Source organism: Brachyistius frenatus, unplaced genomic scaffold (assembly GCF_029030835.1).
Source record: "Brachyistius frenatus isolate BFR_SWC_R1_liver_20210118 unplaced genomic scaffold, ASM2903083v1 Contig_338, whole genome shotgun sequence".
NCBI classification, from domain to species: Eukaryota; Metazoa; Chordata; class Actinopteri; family Embiotocidae; genus Brachyistius; species Brachyistius frenatus.
Genome location: NW_027210937.1, coordinates 121,373 through 149,372, shown reverse-complemented (window position 1 = coordinate 149,372; position 28,000 = coordinate 121,373). Strand labels below are relative to the sequence as shown.

General features: G+C 42.8%; 1 protein-coding gene across 2 annotated transcripts; it reads right to left on the bottom strand.

Moving 5' to 3' along the window:
* Nucleotides 1-9: 9 nt before the first annotated feature.
* Nucleotides 10-22,584, bottom strand: fam189a2 (family with sequence similarity 189 member A2). Of its 2 annotated transcripts, XM_069723614.1 has the most exons (11): nt 21,994-22,584; nt 19,220-19,276; nt 13,474-13,584; nt 11,550-11,669; nt 9,697-9,804; nt 6,440-6,570; nt 6,142-6,295; nt 5,716-5,764; nt 3,690-3,839; nt 1,740-2,080; nt 10-971 (listed from the first exon to the last, which is right to left on the bottom strand). In XM_069723614.1, the coding sequence occupies exons 1-11, from the start codon at nt 22,270-22,272 to the stop codon at nt 672-674; spliced, it is 1,800 nt and encodes a 599-aa protein (XP_069579715.1). In that variant the 5' UTR covers nt 22,273-22,584; the 3' UTR covers nt 10-671. The 2 variants fall into 2 exon arrangements, with proteins under 2 accessions (XP_069579715.1, XP_069579716.1); XM_069723615.1 differs by lacking the exon at nt 13,474-13,584.
* Nucleotides 22,585-28,000: the final 5,416 nt, after the last annotated feature.

Genomic DNA, 28,000 nt, shown 5'->3' with positions numbered 1-28,000 from the left:
CATGACCCGTTCTTTTTTTCTGTTGTATTATTTGTGGAACAACCACAGTACACGTCACATTACAGTCTCGTTAAACATTCATGAGAAGAACCTCCACAAACTGTCAAAGAGTCCATAACACCGACTTCCTGTTATCATCACCTACATCCTGTTGTGGTCACCTGCCTTTATTTAGGAAATAAAAATAACATTTCCACAAATATAAGAATTACTAACAAACATGAACTTCTCTTACAAATCCAGTCTTATTATCTTTATAATTCATAGTTTCCTTCAGAGAAACTTGTTTAAGAATAACAGACCAATATAATAAGAATTACTGTCTTATCAGTAATTATCTGAAATATGTCTGAGCCAATAACACCAACATACAAGTGGAACACATGTAGTCAATTAAAATGTTAAACTGTAAGTAAATGTTCAGAAAGCATAAAAAACTTTGGATACAGGGAACCAAGTCAGACTTAAAAAAAACTGCATTCACACTCACACAGACAGACAGACAGACAGACAGACAGACAGACAGACACACACACACACACACACACACACACACACACACACACACACACACACACACACACACACACGCACGCACACCTCTGTGGGTTTGCAGTCCATTGGTTAGAATAGTTTAGCGACAGATAAGCAGCATGTTATTCTGCTCCCTCTCAAAGCGCCGTCTCTCTAAACACTCCGATCAGACTGTGAGCACGTTCTGGGTGATCTAGTCGGGACCCCGTCCTCGACCCCGTCCTCGACCCCGTCCTCAGTCCCCCTTTTCTACTGTTTCCTCGATGTTCCAGAGACTCCAGTGCTGCGCAGGTGAACGAGCTGAGGTCCCCACAGCTCTGCAGGTGCAGCAGAACCGGTCTTCTCTTAGAGAGCTTCGGGAACGTCTGCGAGGAATCGGCTGCTGGCTGCCGAGGAGGTTTAGGTTGACCGGACCCAACCTCCGAGTCAGTGAACACCTGAAAACAAACAGGAAACTGTTGATCATGACTCAGATGTTGCATACAGCCAACACAACAATTATAAATTTGTAATTATCCTGAAAGTTTTCACACCTGAAAGTCCAGATTAAGGCCTGAAGCAAGGTTTCAATACCAATTGTAATGAACTCTATTACCATAACATCACACAATACAGCACAAATCTTCAGTTTTCATGTAACCCAGTCTATTTTGTTGTATTGACAATTTACAGTCTCACTCCTCAAAGAACCCCACAGAGGACCGTCTCACTCCTCAAAGGACTGTCTCACTCCACAGAGTACTGTCTCACTCTTCAGAGGACCGTCTCACTCCTCAGAGGACCGTCTCACTCGATGTACCGAGCTTTTCAGAGGCGTGATGTAATTTTTCTGAGAGAATTGATTGGCCAGTAGGCGGGGCTTTCTTACGCTTTGATCCAATAGCACGAACATAAGCTGCTCCGGGGGAGGTTAGCTCTGCAGCATCAGTTACCATGGTGATCTGACCAGGTTAAAAGAGAGCCAGCTTCATGACACTAACAACCTTTAGTTTCAACATACCTCACTGATCTCACTTCGTATAGACCCCTCATTTTTTGATATTAGATGAAACGGTTAAGACCGCGTCATGGAAGTATTGAAGGTGTCCAGGATAGAGATGTCATGTCAGACACAGCTTCACATTTGACTTCTATAATAATAATATTACTATAACCGTGTCAGGTGTTCTACTGTATTCCTCAATGATGACAGCATGAACTCCTACCTGTTCTATGAAACTAGCGCAGCGTACAGCCTCTTCCATGTGCTCCTGATCCGACTGCAGGACATGTCGTATGCTGTCCACCAGCTCCTGGACCTCCGGCGCCAGGCCCCGGGCGGCCGGCTGCTCCAGGATTTTCCTCACCAGGTGCTGCGTGTGTCGATAGCTCTGGTAGTCCACCAAGGAGGTGGGCCGTGGCCGGCGGGGCGTCCGGCTGTCTTTCCTGCCCCATCGCAGGGTGACCTGGCTCTGAGCGTGGGCAGCCAGCGTGGGCTGCGAGGTTTGGGTGGAGGAGTCGGTGGTCTGTGGAGACGGGGCGGGGGGGGCTTCACTGCTGCTCCACACTAAGAGAGACAGAAGAGGGGAAACGGTTCAGGTGTCAACAGTGAAACATGAACGCAGAGAATGAATGAATGAAAAAGAGCTTTTGCCAAAGAAAACAACATTTAGACATCATGTCACGTTCCCCGTTAGAAGCGCCTGCTGCTCTGCTACCTCTTCTACACTTAGAAAACTCAACTCAACCCTGCAGACAGTCGTGGAGATGATGATGTCGTCAACACTCTTCTCAGTTGTGGACAAACGTCTCCGACCGTCTCACAGGTGAACCAGAGGACACTCATGTCACAGAGGATCATCCAGTTGGACGGTTTTCCTCTTTCTATTCAGGTTTCTGTGGTTTTGTGTACTTTTTACAGCAGCTGGTCTAAATAAATGTCCCTGAGGGGACGTCTCTATTGTATGAGGACATGTTCCACACATGCACAGATCAGCGTCTTCAGGAGGACATTCACAAACTCAATTTCACTCCATGAACTGTTGCATATGTGATTACATTGTTTTAAGGATGACTTGTGGAGCTGCGGTGGAGACAGGTCTGACCTGAAGGTTCTGGCCTCGCTCAGTCGGCCGTCCACGGTGGGCTGAGGTTACGTGACGGCTGAGGTTATGTGACGTCTGAGGTTACGTGACATGACGGCTGAGGTTACGTGACGGCTGAGGTTACGTGACGTCTGAGGTTACGTGATGTCTGAGGTTACGTGACATGACGGCTGAGGTTACGTGATGTCTGAGGTTACGTGACGTCTGAGGTTACGTGACGTCTGAGGTTACGTGACATGACGGCTGAGGTTACGTGACGTCTGAGGTTACGTGACGTCTGAGGTTACGTGACGTCTGAGGTTACGTGATGTCTGAGGTTACGTGACATGATGGCTGAGGTTACGTGACGGCTGAGGTTACGTGATGGCTGAGGTTACGTGACGTCTGAGGTTACGTGATGTCTGAGGTTACGTGACATGACGGCTGAGGTTACGTGACGTGACGGCTGAGGTTACGTGACATGACGGCTGAGGTTACGTGACGGCTGAGGTTACGTGACGTCTGAGGTTACGTGACGTCTGAGGTTACGTGACGTGACGTCTGAGGTTTCGTGACGTCTGAGGTTTCGTGACGTCTGAGGTTACGTGATGTCTGAGGTTACGTGACGGCTGAGGTTACGTGACGTGACGGCTGAGGTTACGTGACGTGACGGCTGAGGTTAGGTGACGTGACGGCTGAGGTTACGTGACGGCTGAGGTTACGTGATGGCTGAGGTTACGTGAAATGACAGCTGAGGTTACGTGACGGCTGAGTTTACGTGATGTCTGAGGTTACGTGACGGCTGAGGTTACGTGATGTCTGAGGTTACGTGACGTGACGGCTGAGGTTACGTGATGTCTGAGGTTACGTGACGTGACAGCTGAGGTTACGTGACGTGACGGCTGAGGTTACGTGATGTCTGAGGTTATGTGACAGCTGAGGAAGCTCGACAGCTCCGGCTCTTTCCTCGCTAGCAAGGTGACGTTCCACATCCCTAGAGCTAGTCTATGTTGGCGACCGGCCCGGTCTACACTCTGTTGTGTCATCGTGGACCACCGATCTCGGCAAAGCTCCTCTTTCACAGCAGCGTACCTTTGGCAGCGAGGTCCATCAACACCGGGTCGCTGTTGGACCGACGGATCCCGGCCTTCCTCCAGGGAGTCGGTGCCGGAGCGGGACGGAGCGGAGGTTCATCCTGTGGAGCGATGCTCGGCGATGCTGATGCCACAAGGGAGCTGGTGTCTGAGACCAGAGACAGACAGATGGAAACATGAAAAACTACACAGACGACCTACTGATGGTCCAATTATTAATATTTCATCCTGAGAAACGCAGCACGGATTCCCAGAGTTGTCCATCATTCAGACGTAGACACTGAGGAACTGACCATCTATAGAAAACATGTTTACTGTTGGACTGGATGGAAAGTAAAAACAGAAGGACACCATGTCCACCTGAAGGAATGAATGCGAAGGAAGAAAGTTCAGAGGCTGCTCCTCCTGCACGCGAGCAGAGCGCAGCACTGTGATGTGCTCGGAGCACAGAGGAGCTGAAACCTCCATCAGTAAGTTTCATAAATGAATCAATATCAGCAGCTGAGTTTTGTGGGCTTTGGTCCGAAAATGTCATTGAATTTTTGTGCACCTGAAACTTGAGCAGAGAGCGAACATCAAAGATTGTGACACATTTTTGGGGAACACAAAGAAACAGCGGGGAGATAAATCTGGTGGGTAGAAGGGCGGAGCTACGATTGTGTCGTTGAGGGTGATAGACTAATGTGCTGAGCGGTGTGTTGCCATGGCAACACAGTTCAGGTGTTCCACAGTGAGTGTTCTCCTCAGAAGGTCCCAGTAGAACTCAGTGTTGACAGTTTGACTCTGAAAACCCAGCTGGTGTCTCCTGACCTGACGCCTTCATCGGTCTTGGACAGTGAAGCTCCGCCCCTCTTGAACGTGATGTCATCATCCGGCTCATCGCTTCATCGCCGTCGACTTTCTGAACATTTCAAGGGTCTCTGATGACCGTTTAGAGTTTGATATAAAATCGGATGTTTCTTTGCTCCAGTTTCATGTTCCAGTGAAACATCCACACCGCTGCTCACAGAAACGTGTAACTTAGTCCTGAATTTGGTCAAGCGAAGATATTTGGAGAACTTACTAACAAAGGTTACAGCTTCTCAGTGCTGCTCAGCGCAGCAGGAGCAGTCTCTGAACTCTGATCCGCCCTCGTACCATATCTCAGCAGCTAAACTAACAGCAGCAGAATGAACCCCTGAGAGAAGCATGAACTCATCATCTGGTACTCATCCCTGCCTTCCTTCTTTAAACTGTTACCCACGGTTCTCATGGGGTCCGACACAAAATCAATACGTTATAATCAAATAGTAAAATATATAACTGTGGAATAGAAAATGACTAATGAAGATGATGAATTCAGATTAAGACCCAGAGATGTTTGATCTGTCGCTGTGATCAGGATGAAGAGACCGCCGTCGACTGACCAAGAGGTCATGATGAAAACTCTGTTGTGAAATATAAACAGCATTTGGAAATAAAAAAAAAATTTTTAAAAGCAACAATACTAGGATGAAATAAATAAAACCTGCAGTACAAATGTGGTGGATGACTGACACAAAAATAAAAAATGATTTCTTCATTTTGTGTTTGTGATATCTGCAGGGAAAAGGAAACAGAAATTATTATTCAATTTCTTTGGGAAGAAATTAATTGAATATTAATATCCCTAAACGCTGGCTGCTATAGGTCAGGTAGGACTTCATCAGGCTGCAACACAATATGTGTTTAAAATTACACTAAAGACACACACACACACACACACACACACACACACACACACACACACACACACACACACACACACACACACACACACACACACACACACACGCGCTAAACAAATCAACAGCAGAGCAGCACTTCCTCTCAGACTACATAGTCAGAAACATTCACTGTTCATCTCTCTGATTTCTATGTTCCCACATCAAGTCAGTCAAATGTTGGGAGGAACATTGAGATCCCCCCTGTCCACTTGCCCCCCTGTCCCTCTGCCCCCCTGTCCCCTTGTCCCCCTGTCCCCCTGCTGTGACACATCAACTCACCTGGAACAGAAGCTGCTGCTGCAGCTGGACTCCAACTCAACTCTGTGTCCTGAAGTGAAAGCAGAGGAACAGTAAAGTTAGAATATCTGAGCAGCTGGAATTCTTCATGTTTCCACATTCAGCTGCATGTTTTCATCACAGGAGGGTTAAATGTAAAAACACATGAAGGTAGAGTTACAGGAGAAAAGCTGAAATCTCTCTGATCTCTCTTCACCTGTGTGGACTCAAAGATGACTAAAGACAGAAAACCTTCTGGTCTGCTCCTTTAAACACACGTTGGTGATTTCAGCTCTGACAAGAAATTAGTCCAAAAAAACTCTTTAAAGAAAAAAAGATATCAACTATTTTATGCTGTTGGACAATCTTGTTTTTAAATCCTTAACTACTTAGATTGAGACGTGCAGTATGAGTCAGGTAGCAGCATACCTGTGTGACCTCTATGACCTCTATGACCTGTGAGGAGGAGCTTCCTGCCACAGCTTCATAAGGAGGTGGAGGGTCCAACGGGCAGAACACCTCCACACCTTTGATCCGAGCGCCGTAGATATGAGGCAGAGGGATCACACTGTTCCCCAGCATCCTGAAACACACACCACACACACAGGGGGAATGGTTCACCTGTGTGTGTGTGTGTGTGTGTGTGTGTGTGTGTGTGTGTGTGTGTGTGTGTGTGTGTGTGTGTGTGTGTGTGTGTGTGTGTGTGTGTGTGTGTGTGCTCAGTTACCTGCGGGCCAGACGTGGTGTGTATGAGTAGAAAGTGGAGAAGTAGGAGGGAGGAGGTGCCGGGGCCACAAACTCATCAGGCTCGGGGACCTGAGGCTCCTCCCTGATGACCACCGCGGCTCTAGGCTCGTCCTATCAGAGAGGAGGACAGGGTGACATCCCTTCACATGTGGAGTGACTGTGGTCACATGATGAATGGAAAAAGTCACAATTGAGTTGTTTTTTTTTAATACTCATTGAGGCAACCAATCAGAAGACAGCAATCTGCTGCCACCTCCCAGAGCATCATCAGGTGTCTCAAAGAGCATCCAACATTATCTAACACACTGACATTATTCTTTTCAGATTAAAAGCAGTCATTTCAAATTAAAAGCCCTCTACAGTCAGGTCCTGTACTAGGTTTTGACTGGACTTTTTTTTATGGTTAGTTGGACATCTGCTGTTAAAATGAAGTCATAACTGCCATTAGTTATTTATTAGAGGACAGATGAAATCATTTTATATGACTATGAAATTTAAAATGATCAATCGTGGATTATAATGTTTAATTTGGATCAAGTCATTTAAAAGCTTGGTTAAGTTGAAGCCTTAATCGTGTTTTCTTTTCCTGTATGAATGTAAATATAAAACAAGAAGTTTTGCTTATCATATCAGGTAATAACTCGTGCACCTAATTTAAATATTTAAGATTTGTTCTGCAGTGACTCCCTGAAGGTTCCTGAAAACCCATTTTCCTCTGCATGTATACGACGGTCATTCCCTCGTGCTCAATGCTGAAATGAATGAATGGAGGAACCACGATGAAGAGGAAGATACTGACCATCATCATCTATGAGCAGGTCAGTCCCACCAGATAAACCCCACACACCACAACAGACCAACAACCATCAACCAGCTGATTCAGACCTGCCTCTTTCAAATGAAAGGAATATGACGGATATTAATGTGGACCTGATTCCCTGTCTTATTTGGACGCCCACACTTAGAGTAAATAAAAGGGTGATACTGAGGAGTGGAGGTTGTTTTTCAGCTCAGCCCAGCAGACAGCAGGTCGCTGGTCCGTTCTATCTTTGGGATGTCACATCTGTTATCCTGACGCCGCCTTCACCACCAGAGTAAACTCTGTAACCTGAGCAACACTCAGGACTCACACTGCTGCTGCTTCTCAGAGCCGAGAGTCTCGCAGCAGCTTCTGTCTAGTCTGAATGGAAATGATTTGATATTTGATGTGAATCCATCACCGTTGGGGAGGGAGGAGCTCATCAGACCTGCAGTGACTGGATCTGTGTCACTGATGCCAACTGGTTTAGAGTTGAGGATCTCTCCCAGTTCTCAGCACCTCTCCACGTACTGACTGAGCAGCGAGGGTCCCGGAGGGGCCGGGGGCCATGACAGGAGAGGTTTTACACTGCTGCCTCTTATGTCCTTTCAACAAGTTTCTCTGGTTGACAATAAGTTCAGATGACTTGTCTTTGTGTCAGGAAGGAGTCTGAGGTCGCTGAGGACGGACCATTTTTTCTCTGTTCTTCATAGTTTAACAAAGACTGGTTCAAAGGTGTTGTTCAGGTAATGGAAGCTGTCAATCAAAGTTTAACCAGTTAAATCACCATCTCAATAATGAACACAAATTCAAGCAATCTCTTCAATAATTAATTTTTTTTACATTTCCTTTTCGCAAAAAACATCGTCAACAGAATCTGTGCTGAAAGTATTTCAAACAAAACTCACTTTGATGAGAAAACAGGACTTATTTTTTTATCAATAATTACTTTACCATTACTGGATGTTAAATGAGTTTTCTCCACACGTCCAGTTGTCAGAGACGTCTCTTTGTTTGTTTCATCCAGCAGGTCTATGTGTTGAATGAACATGAATTAAACAGCATCTAAAGCTCTTATTTTGACAGCTGATGTAGTCCTTGTTTCTATATTCCAGTCACAGACGCTCTGTTCTGGAAACATACGCAGCTGTTAGGACCTTTTAGGAGCTTTTAGCAGCTTTTAGGACCTTTTAGGAGTTGTTGTTTTTTTTAGCTCTTAGGACCTTTTAGGACCTTTTATCTCCACGGTTCTCTAAGTTCAATAAATACATAAAAAAGATGAGAACTAAAATATTTCTGATGTGCAGCATGATTATTATCACAGGAAGTGATTACATGTTTATTACTTGATCAGGTAGTGATTAAAAAAAAAAAAAACACACAAAAAAACAACATTTTTACACAAAAACTCATTTAAAACTCCACAAATTACATCGACATTTTTAAGAAAATTCACTGCAAAATCAAATATTTTTGATCAAAACAATCACATACAAACGTTGTTAGATCCCGGAGGGACGGATTAATTAGGTCGTGTCGGTGTGTTTGGGTCTAATGAGACCAGTCAGAAGAGAAATGACCAGAAGTCTGTCAGCGTGTGAACACCTGAACGACACCAAGCTCTCATTCTTCTGAACGTTTTGTTTCTGCCTGTAAAACTCTGAGTTGTTGATTTTGTGTACGAGGTTTTCAATACTGCGAGTGGCAGTTAGTATCTGTGTATGTGAAACCATATCATTTGCTTGAGAGCAGGTTTAATAGCGCCTGTGACCTCTGACATACTGTGCTGCACTTATTTAGTTCTCCAAACGGCCACAACTCTGCAAACAACATTTCCAACAGGGGGATTCTAGAAGTAAAATCTAAACTCCTCAAACATGGCAGCAGTCTGTAGGATGAAGTCAGATCAGCACCTCGTTTGTGCGGCAGGATTCAGTTCAGAACTGTTTGACTCATCAACAGCTGATTAAACTACAGTTTTTACTGTGTAAATGTCTCTGTCCAGGTGAAATGTCCTCCTTGGACAGTGTCTGACGCCTCCCGATGATGTCCCACAGACCATCAGTAAATACCAACGTTTGTGACACTGACCACTGATTAGAATTTAAGTAGCTCCTCCTGAAGCTCTCCTGCACTTTGACCTACTGTACCTTTCAAATGCATGTTGATTTATTTTGTATTTTAAGTCTATTTATGTTTAATTTTATGCATTTGATCTGTTCTTAAGGATTTTATTTCTTTCATATATTTCTAAATGTTCCTTTCCATCTGTTTTTATGTGAAACACTGCATGTCATTTTCTTGCTGTGAAGCACTTTGAGCTGCATTTCTTGTACGAAATAAAGTTTATTATTATTATTATTATGTGTTATTTCTGATTGGTATATATACATAAAGTGTCTCCAGCTCCGTGTAGGTTACGGACCGTGTGAACGTACCATGCAGGGCGTCCTGGTGGTGAAGATCTGCAGGTACCTCAGAGCTGCTGCCATCAGACACACGGCGGTGGTCAGAGCGTTCAGAGCACACAGAGCGAACAGAACTTTCTAACGGAGCAAGAAAGACACAATCACAACAGATATGATGTTCATGTTCACAACAGAGGAAGGGCTCGTTTTTTATAGACTGGTGCGCTACAAAAAGATGACTGATGGTTGACGTGATCTGATCTGCTGTTTGGGTTCCTGCTGCTGCAGGAACAAGGACGAAGATTCTTTAACAAGGCAGGTGAGACTGCTTCTCCTGAAGGTTGAATCTCACATGAACCATAGCATCATGTTCTTTTACTCTGCAACACTTGTTTTCTGTTGTTAGCACAAACTAAATCTGCAGTAAATATTATATTAATCGAATTTTTTTAAATATAATACGTTCATGAAACGACTGACATATAAAAATATTTACTGAGGTGAAAGCAGGAACACGAGTGAAGCAGTCTGCATGATGGGAGGAACCCACACTGTGTTCAAAATATCATCATATCACAAAACTTAATATGAATTAGTTTTCTCTTTTTATAATTAGATGAAAGTGTCTTCATCTTGATGAAATCACAAAGATGCCAACAGGCTGCTGCAGGACAGAAACACACATTAAACAGCTCATTTAAAGAGAAGCGTTATACTTAGATATGTCCTGATCATTGTGTTTAACCCTCCTGTTGTCCTCGGGTCAAAATGACCCGCAGCTGTGTTCAACCAAGTTCTATTTTATTTCTATATTTTTATATTTTTTGGGATCATTGGTCATCATTCTTTAAAGAAACCCTCACAGCCTCCTTGTCACCAATGATCCCTGAAAATATGAAAATAAAAAAGAACTTGGTTGAAAACAGCTGCGGGTCATTTTGACCCGAGGATAACACGAGAGATAAACCATTGAAATAATCTCTAAGAAAACAGAAAGATCTGTGACCTTAAACAGGAGAGTAAACACCTTATAAAAGGATATTCATTGTAGAACTATACCCCATTTCAAAAAAAGCTGAGACGCTGTTTAAAATGTAAATAAAAACAATGATTTTAAATCATATAAACTCATATTTAATTATAAATAGACCAAAGACAACATATCAAATGTTGAAACTGAGAAGTTTTATTGTTTTATGATAAATATCTTCTCATTTTGAATCTGATGTCATCAACACGTCTCTGTAAGTTGTTCCAGGATCATGTTCACCACTGAGCTGCATCAACTCTTCTTTAAACAACACTCTGGAAACCTTTGGGAACTGAGGAGACCAGTTTCTGGAGTTTAGAAAGTGGAATGTGGTCCCATTCTTGCCTGATGGAGGATTTCAGCTGCTCAACAGTTCAGGGTCTCCTTTGTTGTATTGTTCATGTCCTGATGCTCCAGATGTTTTCAATGATTGACAGGTCTGGACTGCAGGAGGCCAGTTTATCAGCGGACTCTTCTACTAGAGAACCATGCTGTTGGAATACGTGCAGAATGTGGTTGGACGTTGTTCTGCTGAAATAAACAAGACCTTCCCTGAAAGAGACGTTGTCTGGATGGCAGCATATGTTGCTCCAAAACCTGAATATATCATTCAGCATTAATGCTTCCTTCCAGATGTTCAAGCTACCCATGCCATGTGCACTAATGTATCCTGTACCATCACAGATGCTGGCTTTAGAACTGAGCTGATAACAAGCTGGATGGTCCCTCTCCTCTTTAGATCAGCAGTTGATTTATCAGACCCCAGGACAGTTTTACATTTTACACAGTGTCCCAACCTTTTTTGGAGACGGGGTTGTTCATTAAATGCATATTCCTCCTCAGTCACTGGTACCTTGAGCAGGATCCTCATGGTGCTGCAGGAGTGAGCCGGGTGGAGCTCCAGCAGCTTCTCCTCGGGACATTTGGAGGAGGGAGAGAGCGAGCAGCAGTAACACACATCTCCAGCTTCACTCTGGACACACAAAGAGAGAGACAAACACACACACACACACACACACACACACACACACACACACACACACACACACACACACACACACACACACACACACACACACACACACACACAGAGGGGTCATATTAACAACACGTCCTCATCAGGAGCAGCAACAGAAACATGATGTAGATGTTCAAGTTCACAGAGACTCAATCTGAAATATTCTAATAATCTCATGACGTTAACAACGATGATCCTTCAGTGAACTCAGTCGTTCAAGATTCCTTCACTTTCATGAGTGTGTGAACCTGGATGACAGAATCACAGAGGTCAGAGGTCATAACAGCTTCATATCAAAGCAGACAGCTGCTCCTGATTCCTGTTTGATAAGTAAAGTTTATTGTTCAAGCTTTGAGGAAGAAGCTTCTCAGTTTACATTTGAATTTCACATTAATGCTGTTTTATGCTGGAGAAATTTCCCAGCATGCACAGTCCCGCCACACAAACTACTTCCTGCTTTTAAGACTCTGCTTTTATCAAAACAAATGTCTAGATGGAGACTTCTCAGATGGATCAGGAGGTTTGCAGCACATGAACTAAAATTTAGATTTGGTGTTTTAATGACAGCATGAAGTCTAAAGTCCCAGAGTTCATCACAGTCGTTCAGCTTTGTGTTTTAAATAGAAACTGCATTCACACATGATCAAAAATAACTTCCTATGAAGTAAATTTAAATTCCATCCAGCCGGTCTTTACTGGAGGATCAGCATCAAAATACAAAGACATAACAGGACCTTCATGTTTTGTTGTGATTGTTCAGGAGTTAACGAGAGCTGCACAGAGCTGAGGAGGGAAATGTTGAGACAAGCAGCCAATCGGTCGGACGGTGGATCATTTCTGCACCGAGCTCATAACCTCCGCTAGAAAAACCTTCTTGTTGCACTGAAGTCCTGCAGAACTTCAACCTTCCTCTCTGTGGATTTAAACACGGCATTTTGATGAGAGAGCTGGTGGGTTCGGCCATGAGATGGACCTCCATCTGAACATCTCTCTCTGTAACCACTGAACTGAGGTCAGATTTCATTCATTCAGATTCGATCAACTTCTTTCAGACCTCAACATTTTGTTCATAAATGAGTTTACAGGTTCATTTATATCCCGTCCAGTTGACCTGCATCAGCAGAATCAGGGCTTCATACACAAACACTGCATCACCCCACCTATTAATACACCTGTCCAACCCTCACCTGAGGGCACCAGACCCACAGTCACTGTGGCTATCAGTCCAATCAGCACAGAGAATCATCTTATTTCACCGAATTAAAAACTGTTGGAGCCGCTTTAACCAATCAGCATCGACCACCATATGAACTGAAACATGTACCATTACTGTGACTACAATTAGAGGAGAAAATTACTGACTTCAATGTAATCGCACAGAATGACCCCCACTGGTCTCTGATTGGTCCGTCCGTCAGAGTGAATGTAAACAGGGTCAAATGCAGAGAAGAAAACTGAAGCTGTGAGAAAAACAAAGTGACATGACCATGAACAAAACCTATAAAATGCGTAATATTTCATGAGGATGATTTTTGTGCAAAGTTTCATGAGTTTTTGAGAATGTTAAAGGCGATTCATATTTCACAACGATAATAATAATTCCTTGCATTACAACAGGACCTTCGCACCACTCGGTGCTCGGGCCCTAATGAGACGTCCAGATGTCACTCGTGATGACCAGAGAGGATGAGAGGGAAAACAGAACATCTGGAAATGAAAAGAGAAACACCAGACGGACACAGAGAGGCGGCAGCCTCACCAGTTGGCAGCTGGTCATACTGGAGACCAACTGGGCTCCCTGGCAGCACAGGATGAATCCAGCCAGGTTAAGGAGCACACACACCACGGACAGCAGGACAAACACATTGACCTGGAGTGGTGGGGTGGAAGGTGGAGGGTGGAGGGTGGAGATGTAGCACACGCCGTATGAAAACACAGAAAAACATGAGATGAAGTTAGAACTGAAATCAATCACAAAACTCTCAGTGTCTTTATGCAATCAAATATCAAAGTTATAAATTTGTTGTTAAAAAGGTTTCAGCAACACCAACAGTTCATGTCTTCAATCTCTATGCTGTTCTTTTCTCTCTTTGCTTTCCCCCACCGTTCGAGGCAGATGTTCTCCTCTGTTAAAGAGATTTTTCTTCCCTTAAAGAGTTTTTCCTTCCTTCTGTTGGAGGTTTCTTCCTGTTAAAAGAGAATTGTTCTTTCCTTCTGTTGGAGGTTTCTTCCTGTTAAAAGAGAATTGTTCTTTCCTTCTGTTGGAGGTTTCTTCCTGTTAAAAGAGAGTTTTTCCTTCCTTCTGTTGGAGGTTTCTTCCTGTTAAAAGAGAATTGTTCTTTCCTTCTGTTGGAGGTTTCTTCCTGTTAAAAGAGAATTGTTCTTTCCTTCTGTTGGAGGATTCTTCCTGTTAAAAGAGAATTGTTCTTTCCTTCTGTTGGAGGTTTCTTCCTGTTAAAAGAGAGTTGTTCTTTCCTTCTGTTGGAGGTTTCTTCCTGTTAAAAGAGAGTTGTTCTTTCCTTCTGTTGGAGGTTTCTTCTGTTAAAAGAGAGTTTTTCCTTCCTTCTGTTGGAGGTTTCTTCTGTTAAAAGAGAGTTTTTCCTTCCTTCTGTTGGAGGTTTCTTCCTGTTAAAGAGAGTTTTTCCTTCCTTCTGTTGGAGGTTTCTTCTGTTAAAAGAGAGTTTTTCCTTACTTCTGTTGGAGGTTTCTTCTGTTAAAAGAGAGTTTTTCCTTCCCTCTGTTGGAGGTTTTTTCTGTTAAAAGAGAGTTTTTCCTTCCTTCTGTTGGAGGTTTCTTCTGTTAAAAAGAGTTTTTCCTTCCTTCTGTTGGAGGTTTATTCTGTTAAAAGAGAGTTTTTCCTTCCCTCTGTTGGAGGTTTATTCTGTTAAAAGAGAGTTTTTCCTTCCTTCTGTTGGAGGTTTCTTCCTGTTAAAGAGAGTTTTTCCTTCCTTCTGTTGGAGGTTTCTTCTGTTAAAAGAGAGTTTTTCCTTCCTTCTGTTGGAGGTTTCTTCTGTTAAAAGAGAGTTTTTCCTTCCCTCTGTTGGAGGTTTCTTCCTGTTAAAGAGAGTTTTTCCTTCTTTCTGTTGGAGGTTTCTTTCTGTTAAAAGAGAGTTTTTCCTTCATTCTGTTGGAGATTTCTTCTGTTAAAAGAGAGTTTTTCCTTCCCTCTGTTGGAGGTTTCTTCCTGTTAAAGAGAGTTTTTCCTTCTTTCTGTTGGAGGTTTCTTTCTGTTAAAAGAGAGTTTTTCCTTCCTTCTGTTGGAGGTTTCTTCCTGTTAAAAGAGATTTTTTTCCTTCCCTCTGTTGGAGGGTTCTTCTGTTAAAAGAGAGTTTTTCCTTCCCTCTGTTGGAGGTTTCTTCCTGTTAAAGAGAGTTTTTCCTTCCCTCTGTTGGAGGTTTCTTCCTGTTAAAGAGAGTTTTTCCTTCTTTCTGTTGGAGGTTTCTTTCTGTTAAAAGAGAGTTTTTCCTTCCGTTGGAGGTTTCTTCTGTTAAAAGAGAGTTTTTCCTTCCTTCTGTTGGAGGTTTATTCTGTTAAAAGAGAGTTTTTCCTTCCCTCTGTTGGAGGTTTCTTCTGTTAAAAGAGAGTTTTTCCTTCCCTCTGTTGGAGGTTTCTTCCTGTTAAAGAGAGTTTTTCCCTTCTTTCTGTTGGAGGTTTCTTTCTGTTAAAAGAGAGTTTTTCCTTGCTTCTGTTAGAGGTTTCTTCTGTTAAAAGAGAGTTTTTCCTTCCCTCTGTTGGAGGTTTCTTCCTGTTAAAGAGAGTTTTTCCTTCCTTCTGTTGGAGGTTTCTTCTGTTAAAAGAGAGTTTTTCCTTTCCTCTGTTGGAGGTTTCTTCCTGTTAAAGAGAATTTTTCCCTTCTTTCTGTTGGAGGTTTCTTTCTGTTAAAAGAGTTTTTCCTTCCTTCTGTTAGAGGTTTCTTCTGTTAAAAGAGAGTTTTTCCTTCCCTCTGTTGGAGGTTTCTTCTGTTAAAAGAGAGTTTTTCCTTCCCTCTGTTGGAGGTTTCTTCCTGTTAAAGAGAGTTTTTCCTTCTTTCTGTTGGAGGTTTCTTTCTGTTAAAAGAGAGTTTTTCCTTCCGTTGGAGGTTTCTTCTGTTAAAAGAGAGTTTTTCCTTCCTTCTGTTGGAGGTTTATTCTGTTAAAAGAGAGTTTTTCCTTCCCTCTGTTGGAGGTTTCTTCTGTTAAAGAGAGTTTTCCTTCCCTCTGTTGGAGGTTTCTTCCTGTTAAAGAGAGTTTTTCCTTCTTTCTGTTGGAGGTTTCTTTCTGTTAAAAGAGAGTTTTTCCTTGCTTCTGTTAGAGGTTTCTTTTGTTAAAAGAGAGTTTTTCCTTCCTTCTGTTGGAGGTTTCTTCTGTTAAAAGAGAGTTTTTCCTTCCCTCTGTTGGAGGTTTCTTCCTGTTAAAGAGAGTTTTTCCTTCCCTCTGTTGGAGGTTTCTTCCTGTTAAAGAGAGTTTTTCCTTCTTTCTGTTGGAGGTTTCTTTCTGTTAAAAGAGAGTTTTTCCTTCCGTTGGAGGTTTCTTCTGTTAAAAGAGAGTTTTCCTTCCTTCTGTTGGAGGGTTATTCTGTTAAAAGAGAGTTTTTCCTTCCCTCTGTTGGAGGTTTCTTCTGTTAAAAGAGAGTTTTTCCTTCCCTCTGTTGGAGGTTTCTTCCTGTTAAAGAGAGTTTTTCCCTTCTTTCTGTTGGAGGTTTCTTTCTGTTAAAAGAGAGTTTTTCCTTGCTTCTGTTAGAGGTTTCTTCTGTTAAAAGAGAGTTTTTCCTTCCCTCTGTTGGAGGTTTCTTCCTGTTAAAGAGAGTTTTTCCTTCCTTCTGTTGGAGGTTTCTTCTGTTAAAAGAGAGTTTTTCCTTCCCTCTGTTGGAGGTTTCTTCCTGTTAAAGAGAGTTTTTCCTTCTTTCTGTTGGAGGTTTCTTTCTGTTAAAAGAGAGTTTTTCCTTCCTTCTGTTAGAGGTTTCTTCTGTTAAAAGAGAGTTTTTCCTTCCCTCTGTTGGAGGTTTCTTCCTGTTAAAAGAGACTTGTTCTTTCCTTCTGTTGGAGGTTTCTTTCTGTTAAAAGAGAGTTTTTCCTTCCTTCTGTTAGAGGTTTCTTCTGTTAAAAGAGAGTTTTTCCTTCCCTCTGTTGGAGGTTTCTTCCTGTTAAAAGAGAATTGTTCTTTCCTTCTGTTGGAGGTTTATTCTGTTAAAAGAGAGTTTTTCCTTCCCTCTGTTGGAGGTTTCTTCTGTTAAAAGAGAGTTTTTCCTTCCCTCTGTTGGAGGTTTCTTCCTGTTAAAGAGAGTTTTTCCCTTCTTTCTGTTGGAGGTTTCTTTCTGTTAAAAGAGAGTTTTTCCTTGCTTCTGTTAGAGGTTTCTTTTGTTAAAAGAGAGTTTTTCCTTCCTTCTGTTGGAGGTTTCTTCTGTTAAAAGAGAGTTTTTCCTTCCCTCTGTTGGAGGTTTCTTCCTGTTAAAGAGAGTTTTTCCTTCCCTCTGTTGGAGGTTTCTTCCTGTTAAAGAGAGTTTTTCCTTCTTTCTGTTGGAGGTTTCTTTCTGTTAAAAGAGAGTTTTTCCTTCCGTTGGAGGTTTCTTCTGTTAAAAGAGAGTTTTTCCTTCCTTCTGTTGGAGGGTTATTCTGTTAAAAGAGAGTTTTTCCTTCCCTCTGTTGGAGGTTTCTTCTGTTAAAAGAGAGTTTTTCCTTCCCTCTGTTGGAGGTTTCTTCCTGTTAAAGAGAGTTTTTCCCTTCTTTCTGTTGGAGGTTTCTTTCTGTTAAAAGAGAGTTTTTCCTTGCTTCTGTTAGAGGTTTCTTCTGTTAAAAGAGAGTTTTTCCTTCCCTCTGTTGGAGGTTTCTTCCTGTTAAAGAGAGTTTTTCCTTCCTTCTGTTGGAGGTTTCTTCTGTTAAAAGAGAGTTTTTCCTTCCCTCTGTTGGAGGTTTCTTCCTGTTAAAGAGAGTTTTTCCCTTCTTTCTGTTGGAGGTTTCTTTCTGTTAAAAGAGAGTTTTTCCTTCCTTCTGTTAGAGGTTTCTTCTGTTAAAAGAGAGTTTTTCCTTCCCTCTGTTGGAGGTTTCTTCCTGTTAAAAGAGAATTGTTCTTTCCTTCTGTTGGAGGTTTCTTCCTGTTAAAAGAGAATTGTTCTTTCCTTCTGTTAGAGGTTTCTTCTGTTAAAAGAGAGTTTTTCCTTCCCTCTGTTGGAGGTTTCTTCCTGTTAAAAGAGAATTGTTCTTTCCTTCTGTTGGAGGTTTCTTCCTGTTAAAAGAGAATTGTTCTTTCCTTCTGTTGGAGGTTTCTTCCTGTTAAAAGAGAGTTGTTCTTTCCTTCTGTTGGAGGTTTCTTCTGTTAAAAGAGAGTTTCTCCTTCCTTCTGTTGGAGGTTTCTTCTGTTAAAAGAGAGTTTTTCCTTCCCTCTGTTGGAGGTTTCTTCCTGTTAAAGAGAATTTTTCCCTTCTTTCTGTTGGAGGTTTCTTTCTGTTAAAAGAGAGTTTTTCCTTGCTTCTGTTAGAGGTTTATTCTGTTAAAAGAGAGTTTTTCCTTCCCTCTGTTGGAGGTTTCTTCTGTTAAAAGAGAGTTTTTCCTTCCCTCTGTTGGAGGTTTCTTCCTGTTAAAGAGAGTTTTTCCCTTCTTTCTGTTGGAGGTTTCTTTCTGTTAAAAGAGAGTTTTTCCTTGCTTCTGTTAGAGGTTTCTTCTGTTAAAAGAGAGTTTTTCCTTCCCTCTGTTGGAGGTTTCTTCCTGTTAAAGAGAGTTTTTCCCTTCTTTCTGTTGGAGGTTTCTTTCTGTTAAAAGAGAGTTTTTCCTTCCTTCTGTTAGAGGTTTCTTCTGTTAAAAGAGAGTTTTTCCTTCCCTCTGTTGGAGGTTTCTTCCTGTTAAAAGAGAATTGTTCTTTCCTTCTGTTGGAGGTTTCTTCCTGTTAAAAGAGAATTGTTCTTTCCTTCTGTTGGAGGTTTCTTCCTGTTAAAAGAGAGTTGTTCTTTCCTTCTGTTGGAGGTTTCTTCCTGTTAAAAGAGAGTTGTTCTTTCCTTCTGCTGGAGGTTTCTTCTGTTAAAAGAGAGTTTTTCCTTCCGTTGGAGGTTTCTTCTGTTAAAAGAGAGTTTTGCCTTCCCTCTGTTGGAGGTTTCTTCCTGTTAAAGAGAGTTTTTTCTTCTTTCTGTTGGAGGTTTCTTTTGTTAAAAGAGAGTTTTTCCTTCCTTCTGTTGGAGGTTTCTTCCTTTTAAAATAGAGTTTTTCCTCCGTATTTTGGAGGTTTTTCTCTCTTAAAAGAGTAGTTTTTTTCCCTCTAGCTTAGGTGGGGAATGTTGGGTTTCTCTTTATAATGCTGTAAAGTTCTGTTTTAAGGACTTTACTATGTTAAACACCACGAAATAACCTGTGTTGTGATTTGTGTGATGTCATTATGACTCCATGTCTGAAGGTATTTCAGACTTTTCAGTCTTTGTCAGCAGGTGATTAACTGATAAGTTGTTCCACTCTATCTGATGGAGACCAGGAACCAACCAGACCTCTGATTCTCTTTAGAACATTTAAATCACTGTGATCACAGAAAAAGTGTGTCTCTTACCAGCAGCAGCATGGGTTTCCTCCATGTGGTGAGTCCTACGATGCCTGACAGGATGACCTGAAACACAGTGAGAAGAATCCTGTTCATGTGGTGAGACAATGTTTAAAAAAGAACAACATACCAGTAGAAAGAGATAAATATGTAACAGAATGTGTGATAAACTTTGGTGAAACATCTGATTTAAGAACAGAACATCAGCACAAATTTTCATTACTCTGAGTGAGGGAGATAACGGACCATCTGCCTGCAGAGGAAGAGTTTGATCCCCCTGAGACCGTTCACCCTGCAGAGACACAAGCTCAGTCCAGGCTGAGCTTCAGTCGATGCTTCGGTATCCACTAGTGTCCATTATGTGCTTTAGGTAATAATCACAGACTGTATACTCATATACAGTCTGTTCAGTGTTCGTAGTTTCAGGTCTGTAAAATGGTTCCGATCCAGAAGTGTCTTCAGCTGCAATACCAGCGAGTGCCACTAGAGGTCGGCTCCAAAAAGCCTCCGGCTCCATAGACTCCCATTCAACTTCTCTCATCAAATCCAAAGTGAATAAAATGTGTCCATCAGTTATCTCGGTGTTGTTAGCTAAAGTCACTCCTTCTTATTAGTTTTCTGGAGGTCCATCTGAAAATAATCCCTCATTCATTAGAAAAGAAGATTCAAGAAGACCTGTTTTTGGGGGCGTGTCTGTTTGATTGACAGGCCTGCGGTGCAGTCAGGTTACAGTTATCGGTGGGCGGGACGTAGTATCGTCAGGTTTCCAATCAGATCGGTCAGATCCACCTCTGGCTCCTCCCCCAGCTCGTCCAAATATGGTCACTTCCTGCTCCAAACCGCTCCGAACTAGTAAAGATGGTGACGGACAGAATCTGAACTGGAGGATTCATAACGTTCACAAACCAACAATGACATCACTGATGGTTGATGACATCACTGATGGATGATGACATCACTGATGTTTGATGACCTCACTGATGGATACTGATTGGTCATAACACATTTATAATGTCTTCCAGCAGCTGCATGAATGTTCAGGGTTCTCCGACCACTTCTTCCAGACGGGCTGCAGCTCTCTGACTGGTTCACTACAAAACACACACCGTCTTTAGCTTTTTGCTCGATGGCAGTGAGCTGCCTTCAGCTCTGGAAGGAGGTTTTTCATGGACCACATGTCATGTTGTCTGTTCCTGCTCGTGGAGCATCAATGTGATCTCTAGGTATGCAGGTAACTAACATGACTGATGACTAAACTCTGATGGTGTGTCGATCTGTTCAGCTTCATACAGATCAGCAGCTGGTAAGACTGCATATTGAGATGATGGTTTCCATGAAGTCATGCAGCACAGAGGGATAAAACTCCGCCTCTTTTTATCTCCAAAAATGTTTATAGCTCTCTTGATCCACTAATGTTTGACCCGTTAAAGTTTCTGCAACGTGATTATAAGTGATAAAACCAAACACTGCTGGGAAATAAAAGCAGATTTGTAATAAACTGTCGTTCTCCTTTGAGTCCACAGCTCTGCAGTCATCTACGGACCAATCAGGATCCTTCACTCTGGATTCCAGCATCCATTTCATCCATCAGGGGTTCAGTCCTTCTCATTCATACTGAGCATCATTCTCTCAGAACTTGTTCAACATCCTTGATGCAAAAGCAATTATTTTTTCATCTGGCAGAACACAGAGATGAGTTCTGACCTCTGACCTTTGACCTCGTCAGCACGTCTTTGTCCCTGTACCGGTCCAGGACCAGGTTTATCTCAGTTTATCAGAGATCGCAGCAGTATGATATGAAACGTCCACGTTCAACAGGAACGTATAGGCAGGTTGAACATCTGAGGGACTTTTACACCCTGAATCCTCAGCACTGTCTTCATCATCATCATCCTCGGTGTGAAGCAGTCCAACCTGTCTGTGTCAGACCTCCAGTGTTCCACACTTCAACCTGGGACTGACTCTTATAACTTCTATAACTGCAGCACGTTGCTGCTGAAGCCCAAAATATGTCTCCGTGGTTACCCAGCCTTTAGAGTGGAGTCATACATGACCAAAATACACAACCCATCAGACCACGTGTGATCTGCTGCTGCACACACAATGAAAGTACAGTGGTTTTAAACTGTGTTGAGGATAACCAGAGAGTATGGATGAGATTATTTTAATTCTTCATTAATCTGCTGATTCGTTTCAAGATGAATCAATAAATTGCCCAGTTTTTTTTAAATGTTACAAGGTGGAAAATGTTTTATTTTGTCCTGACCAACAATCCACAACCGGAAGAAGTAAAAAAAAAATTAGAAAATATTTTCATTTAAAAAGCTGCAATCTGAGAATTTTAGCTGATTTAAAAAAATTAAAAAATTAAAATAAAAATAAAAAATTCCTGATCAATGTTCAACTATTCATACAACATCTTCTGTTTGGTTAAAAAAAAAAAAAAAAAAAAAAATTTAATGACTCAAATTTATTGATCTAGCATCAAAATAGTTGGTGATTACTTATCTGTTGATCAACTAATCATCGTGTCGTGTTTGCAGTTCCGTCCCTGAGTTCAATAAACTTTCCCAGCGCTGACAGTTTCATGTCTTGACAGATATCTGCCTCCATATTGTGTGTGTGTGTGTGTGTGTGTGTGTGTGTGTGTGTGTGTGTGTGTGTGTGTGTGTGTGTGTGTGTGTGTGTGTGTGTGTGTGTGTGTCTGCAGGCCTGCTCATGGAGGGCAGATCAGATCCGCTTCTGGAGGAAGCATGCTTTGCACCCCTACCCCGAGGACTTACCGAGGAGCCGGCCCAGAAGGGGCAGGAGTTCCGGATCGGAGGGGAGCTGCTGAGGGACAGAGCTCCGAAGGACAGCGCCACCATGGAGCCGCCGAGCAGCAGCTGCAGCAGACCCAGGGAGAGCAGCGGCCGCCCGGGCAGCAGCAGCCGAGAGCCGCCGCCGGTCATCCGCGAAGACGCGGACAAGCCGCGGGGTCGGTTTCGGTAGAACGGCTCTGCGAGCTGCGAACCTCCGGTAATCGGACAGCAGGAGCCCGGCAGCACCACCGGGAGAGACATGAGAGACGGGAAGGGGAACAAAACACCGAGCTGGAGGTCGAGTTCGCCCCGAGCAGTGTTCACCGACTCACGGCTGGTTCGGTGGAGCCACTCGGCCCTGCTGCCATCTCGGTGTCCGGCTTTAAATAACAGCGTGGGGAAACCGCGGAGCTCCGGTGGCCTTTCTCTTTTTTAGGAAGAGCTGTTTGGAGCGGGGGTGGGGTACCGTAAACGCGGGGGGGGGGGGGGGTCATGCGGTCAAAACACACCGGATCATGGAGACCGGAGGACGGATTCATTCTGACACGGAATAAACCCAGCTGGTGTGTTTCAGTTCCCTCCGACAGAAGGAGGCTGCAGGAGAAACTGGACACCTCCTGCAGGAGAAACCTCCCCTTCTCCTCTCACGTTTTACTCTGAAAACTGATGCATGTGTTGTGAAAACAAGTCAAAGATTGCTCTTCAGTAAAAACACAGAACCGTGTCAAAGTTTTAACCTGAGAGAAAAGCTTCTCAAACATTAAATATGTCCCTCCATCTGATCCCAGATCAGTTTTAACGTTTTAATAAAATCAGAAACCAAACATTAAAATCAAGAACGTAGCGTAATGACTTCAGAATGAACTGATAAACACCTAAAAAGAAGATTTACAGTCAAACATGTGAATCATCTTTCTTCTGTTTTACTTTTATTCACATTGAACACAAAGTGAGTTTATGACCTTTACTGATTTAATAATGATACACAGACATCAGCTGACCTGATCAATGTTCAACTATTCATACAACATCTTCTGTTTGGTTAATTATCCTAATTGTTGTTTCTTGCTTTCCTGTGGTGACATCACAGTCTGTTTATAAAAGAGTTCGTAGCTTCAGGTCTGTAAAATGGTTCCGATCCAGAAGTGTCTTCAGCTGCAATACCAGCGAGTGCCACTAGAGGTCGGCTCCAAAAAGCCTCCGGCTCCATAGACTCCCATTCAACTTCTCTCATCAAATCCAAAGTGAATAAAATGTGTCCATCAGTTATCTCGGTGTTGTTAGCTAAAGTCACTCCTTCTTCTTAGTTTTCTGGAGGTCCATCTGAAAATAATCCCTCATTCATTAGAAAAGAAGATTCAAGAAGACCTGTTTTTGGGGGCGTGTCTGTTTGATTGACAGTAGTGATGTTACGAGATGTGCCGACGCTTCGAAGCGTGTGTGGAGTAACGGAGGGGGCGTTTCCTCAAAGCGTGTGTCGAGGCTTGCTTCATTTAGGGGAGGAGCCAAAAATGATGACGTCCGAAGCCTCGCTGCCGGCTGTACCACGTGACTGCTTCGGGAAGTGGTTCAGATTTTGCCGGGAGGTTTGACGGCAACATAAACCTCTCAGGCTCCATTCAAAATGTGGGTTGTTGGTGGAGAGTTGAGGTCAGTTGAGAGTTTGGATAGTTTGGAGAGTTTAGAGAGAGAGAGAGAGAGAGAGAGAGAGAGAGAAGTTAGAGAGAGAGAGAGAGAGAGATAGTTTGGAGAGTTTAGAGAGAGAGAGAGAGAGAGATAGTTTGGAGAAGTTAGAGAGAGAGAGAGATAGTTTGGAGAGTTTAGAGAGAGAGAGAGAGAGAGAGTTTGGAGAAGTTAGAGAGAGAGAGAGATAGTTTGGAGAGTTTAGAGAGAGAGAGAGAGAGAGAGTTTGGAGAAGTTAGAGAGAGAGAGAGAGAGAGAGAGTTTAGAGAGAGAGAGAGAGATAGTTTGGAGAGAGAGAGAGAGAGAGAGAGAGATAGTTTGGAGAAGTTAGAGAGAGAGAGAGAGAGAGATAGTTTGGAGAAGTTAGAGAGAGAGAGAGAGAGAGAGAGAGAGAGAGAGAGAGAGAGAGAGAGAGAGAGAGAGAGAGAGAGAGAGAGATAGTTTGGATAGCGTTTATATAGTTGGGAGAGTTTAGAGAGAGAGATAGTTTGGAGATGTAGGAGAGTGAGGAGAGAAGGAGGTGATAAGATGGAGCCAGCCAGGAAGAGGAGGATTTCCCCTGTGGGAACACTTTAATTTGATAACTCCTAATAAGCTAAATCTAACTCTATTTCAGACACATTAGGTTTGCTTATCAAGAACTGTATTTTTCACAGTTTCTTATTTTATTCAAAGGTGAGGTGTTTATTGTGCTCCAAGGAGTTGGGGTACAATAACAACACCTCATCCATGCTGAGGCGTTACCGTGCCTTGCATGACAATAAGGAGGAAACTGGAGCTTCACCCAGCCAAGGGAAGTCATTACAATATTACAAATGCACCGTCACAATTTATCCCTGTTCACTTTTGTTTATTGTGCAAATAAAGACAGGTAACAGACACTGTATTTATTCTCTTTTAACCAGCCACCAGAAAACAAGAGCTGGATGAAGCCCTCGTCTCCATGATAGTGAAGGACACACAGCCCTTCAGTATTGTGGATGATGTTGGATTCAGGGCATTTGTGTCCAAACTGGATCCTAATTATGTCCTCCCTACAGGGCAGGTATGTATGGGTGCATGCATGAAACAAATGAGTACTTTATTGTGTCTCACAGTTCAGCAGTATATATTTTTTCCTTGAGGCTCTGAAGGCCATGGTGGAGGCCAAGTATGAGTCAGCTAAGGAGAAGGAGAAGGCTAAAGTGGAAAAGGTGGCTGCTGTTAGCCTTACTTCTGACATGTGGACATCCACAAAACCAAAAACTGTTGAGAAACTCTTATTTCTGAATAAAAATGAATAAAATGTCCCCTGTCCTGTACATCATTGTCCAAGTTACACAAGCATATTCAGTCCCCTCTTCCTAGTTCCACAAGCACTTCCACTGTCCTCTGCCTGCTTAAGCCCATGCCATTTTCCTAAAGTGACAGAAAAACATGATTACACAACCTGCCATATCATATGATACTACCATTTTGGGAAAATGTACACACACAGAATACATTCAAAACATATTTTATTATGCACATATTTGATAATTTAAGGACAGAAATTATTTGGTCATACATTTTTGTAATTCAGTCATTCCCAACAGCCATAACAGATACAAACATTCAATGCATCACATGATGTGGTTCAGATCCAGCTGCCTGTCATTATACACTTGGCCAGTAGGTGGTTTCGTGTGCACATGAAGCTTCGAGAAATGAACCCTTTCTGGAACCAATTGGCTGAAGTGGTTCGATGCCTCATGAGGCTTCATCTCACCATCACTAATTGACAGGCCTGTGGTGCAGTCATGTTACAGCTATCGGTGGGCGGGACGTAGTATCGTCAGGTTTCCAGTCAGATCGGTCAGATCCACCGCTGGCTCCTCCCCCAGCTCGTCCAAATATGGTCACTTCCTGCTCCAAACCGCTCCGAACTAACAAAGATGGTGACGGACAGAATCTGAACTGGAGGATTCATAACGTTCACAAACCAACGATGACATCACTGATGGATGATGACATTACTGATGGTTGATGACATCACTGACGGTTGATGACCTCACTGATGGTTCTGATTGGTTCCCTCCATGGTTCCTCATATGTGCCACTTCTTTAATGGTGGAGATTGTTGTATTTGAAAATAATAATAAAGGTGATATTTACTTATGTTCTGCGGGTGCTGCAGCTCCTCCTGCAGAACAAAAACATGTGTTAGGTTGATGGTGACTTTAGATGGACCGTAGGTTCTGGTTCTGTTCGATGTTCTCCACCTGCTGGGTTCCACTCTGATGTCTAACGGTTCTGTGTGAGGACTTTATGGGACCAAGTGTACGGTGGCCCTGAGGGTCAAACACAAATACATTTCACTCAACACTGCCATGTCTTATTTTATACTTTAGTTGACTGTTATTTATGGTTCATGTTTTCAATAGTTTATTTATATTATTATTATATTTATATACAGCTCTGGAAAAAAATAAAACCACTTCAAAATCATCAGTTTCTCTGGTTTTACTGTTAGAACATTTTTGTTTTATTCTATAAACTACTGACAACATTTCTCCCAAATTTCAAATACAAATATTTTCATTTGGAACATTTATTTGCAGAAAATGACAAGTGGTCAAAATAACAAAAAGATGCAGAGTTTTCAGATCTGGAATAATGCAAAGAAAACAAGTTCATATTCATTTTTAAACAACACAATACGAATGTTTTAACTGAGGAAGAGTTCAGAAATTAATATTTGGTGGAATAATTGATTATTGATTTCCAATCCCAGCTTCATGCGTCTTGGCGTCTCTCCACCTCTTTCACTTTGATGTTGGGAGACTTTATGACTCCTGGTCCAAAGATTCAAGCAGCTCGGCTTTGTTTGACGGCTGGTGACCGTCCATCTTCCTCTTCATCACATTCCAGAGGTTTTCAATGGGATTCAGGTCTGGAGATCTGGCCGGCCCTGACAGGGTCCTGATCTGGTGGTCCTTCATCCACACCTTCACTGACCTGGCTGTGTTTCATGGAGCATCGTCCTGCTGGAAGAACCCTCCTCAGAGGTGGGGAACATCGTCAGAGCAGAAGGAAGCACGTTTTCTTCCAGGACAACTTTGTCCTCGGCTCGATTCATGCGTCCTTCACGAAGACAAATCTGTCCGATTCCAGCCTTGCTGAAGCCCCTCAGATCTTCACCGATCCTCGACCACATTTCACAGGTGGAGACTCTGTGGCTCGTCGACCTCTCCAGGTCTCTGTCTAACCATTGGACCACCAGGTGTTGGACAAAGCTAAACATTGGACTCCTCAGAGAAGATGACCTTCCTCCAGTCCTCTATGGTCCAATCCTTCTGGTCTTCTTCAAACCTCAGCCTGGCTCTTCTTTGCTTCTCATGATGAAGGGATTTTCTATCTTTGCAGGACTTCAGCCGCCAGGAGCCTGTTTCTAACCGTCCTCACCATCCTCACCGTCCTCTTCACCCCAGCTGCTGTCTGACGTTCTTTTTGGAGTTCACTTGGTGTCATCCTACGTTTGTTGAGAGACATTGGAATGAGTTGGAGGTCATCCCGGTGAGCAGAGTTGTTTTGGTCCTCTGCCGGTCTGTAGCTTTGTTGTCCCTAATGTCTGTAGCTTTGTTGTCCCTAATGTCTGTAGCTTTGCTGGCCCCAATGTCTGTAGCTTTGTTGTCCCTAATGTCTATAGCTTTGTTGTCCCTAGTGTCTGTAGCTTTGTTGTCCCTAATGTCTGTAGCTTTGTTGTCCCTAATGTCTGTAGCTTTGTTGTCCCTAATGTGTATAGCTTTGTTGTCCCTAGTGTCTATAGCTTTGTTGTCCCTAATGTCTGTAGCTTTGTTGTCCCTAATGTCTGTAGTATTGTTGTCCCTAATGTCTATAGCTTTGTTGTCCTTAATGCCTATAGCTTCGTTGTCTCTCGTGTCTATAGCTTTGTTGTCCCTAATGTCTGTAGCTTTGTTGTCCCTAATGTCTGCAGCTTTGTTGTCCCTAATGTCTGTAGCTTTGTTTCCCTAATGTCTGTAGCATTGTTGTCCCTAATGTCTATAGCTTTGTTGTACCTAATGTATATAGCTTTGTTGTCCTCAGTGTCTGTAGCTTTGTTGTCCCTAATGTCTGTAGCTTTATTGTCCTTAATGTCTATAGCTTTGTTGTCCCTAATCTCTGCAGCTTTGTTGTCCGTAATGTATATAGCTTTGTTGTCCCTAATGTCTGTAGCTTTGTTGTCCCTAATGTCTGCAGCTTTGTTTTCCTTAATGTCTGTAGCTTTGTTGTCCCTAATGTCTGCAGCCTTGTTGTCCCTAATGTCTGTATATTTGTTGTCCCTAAT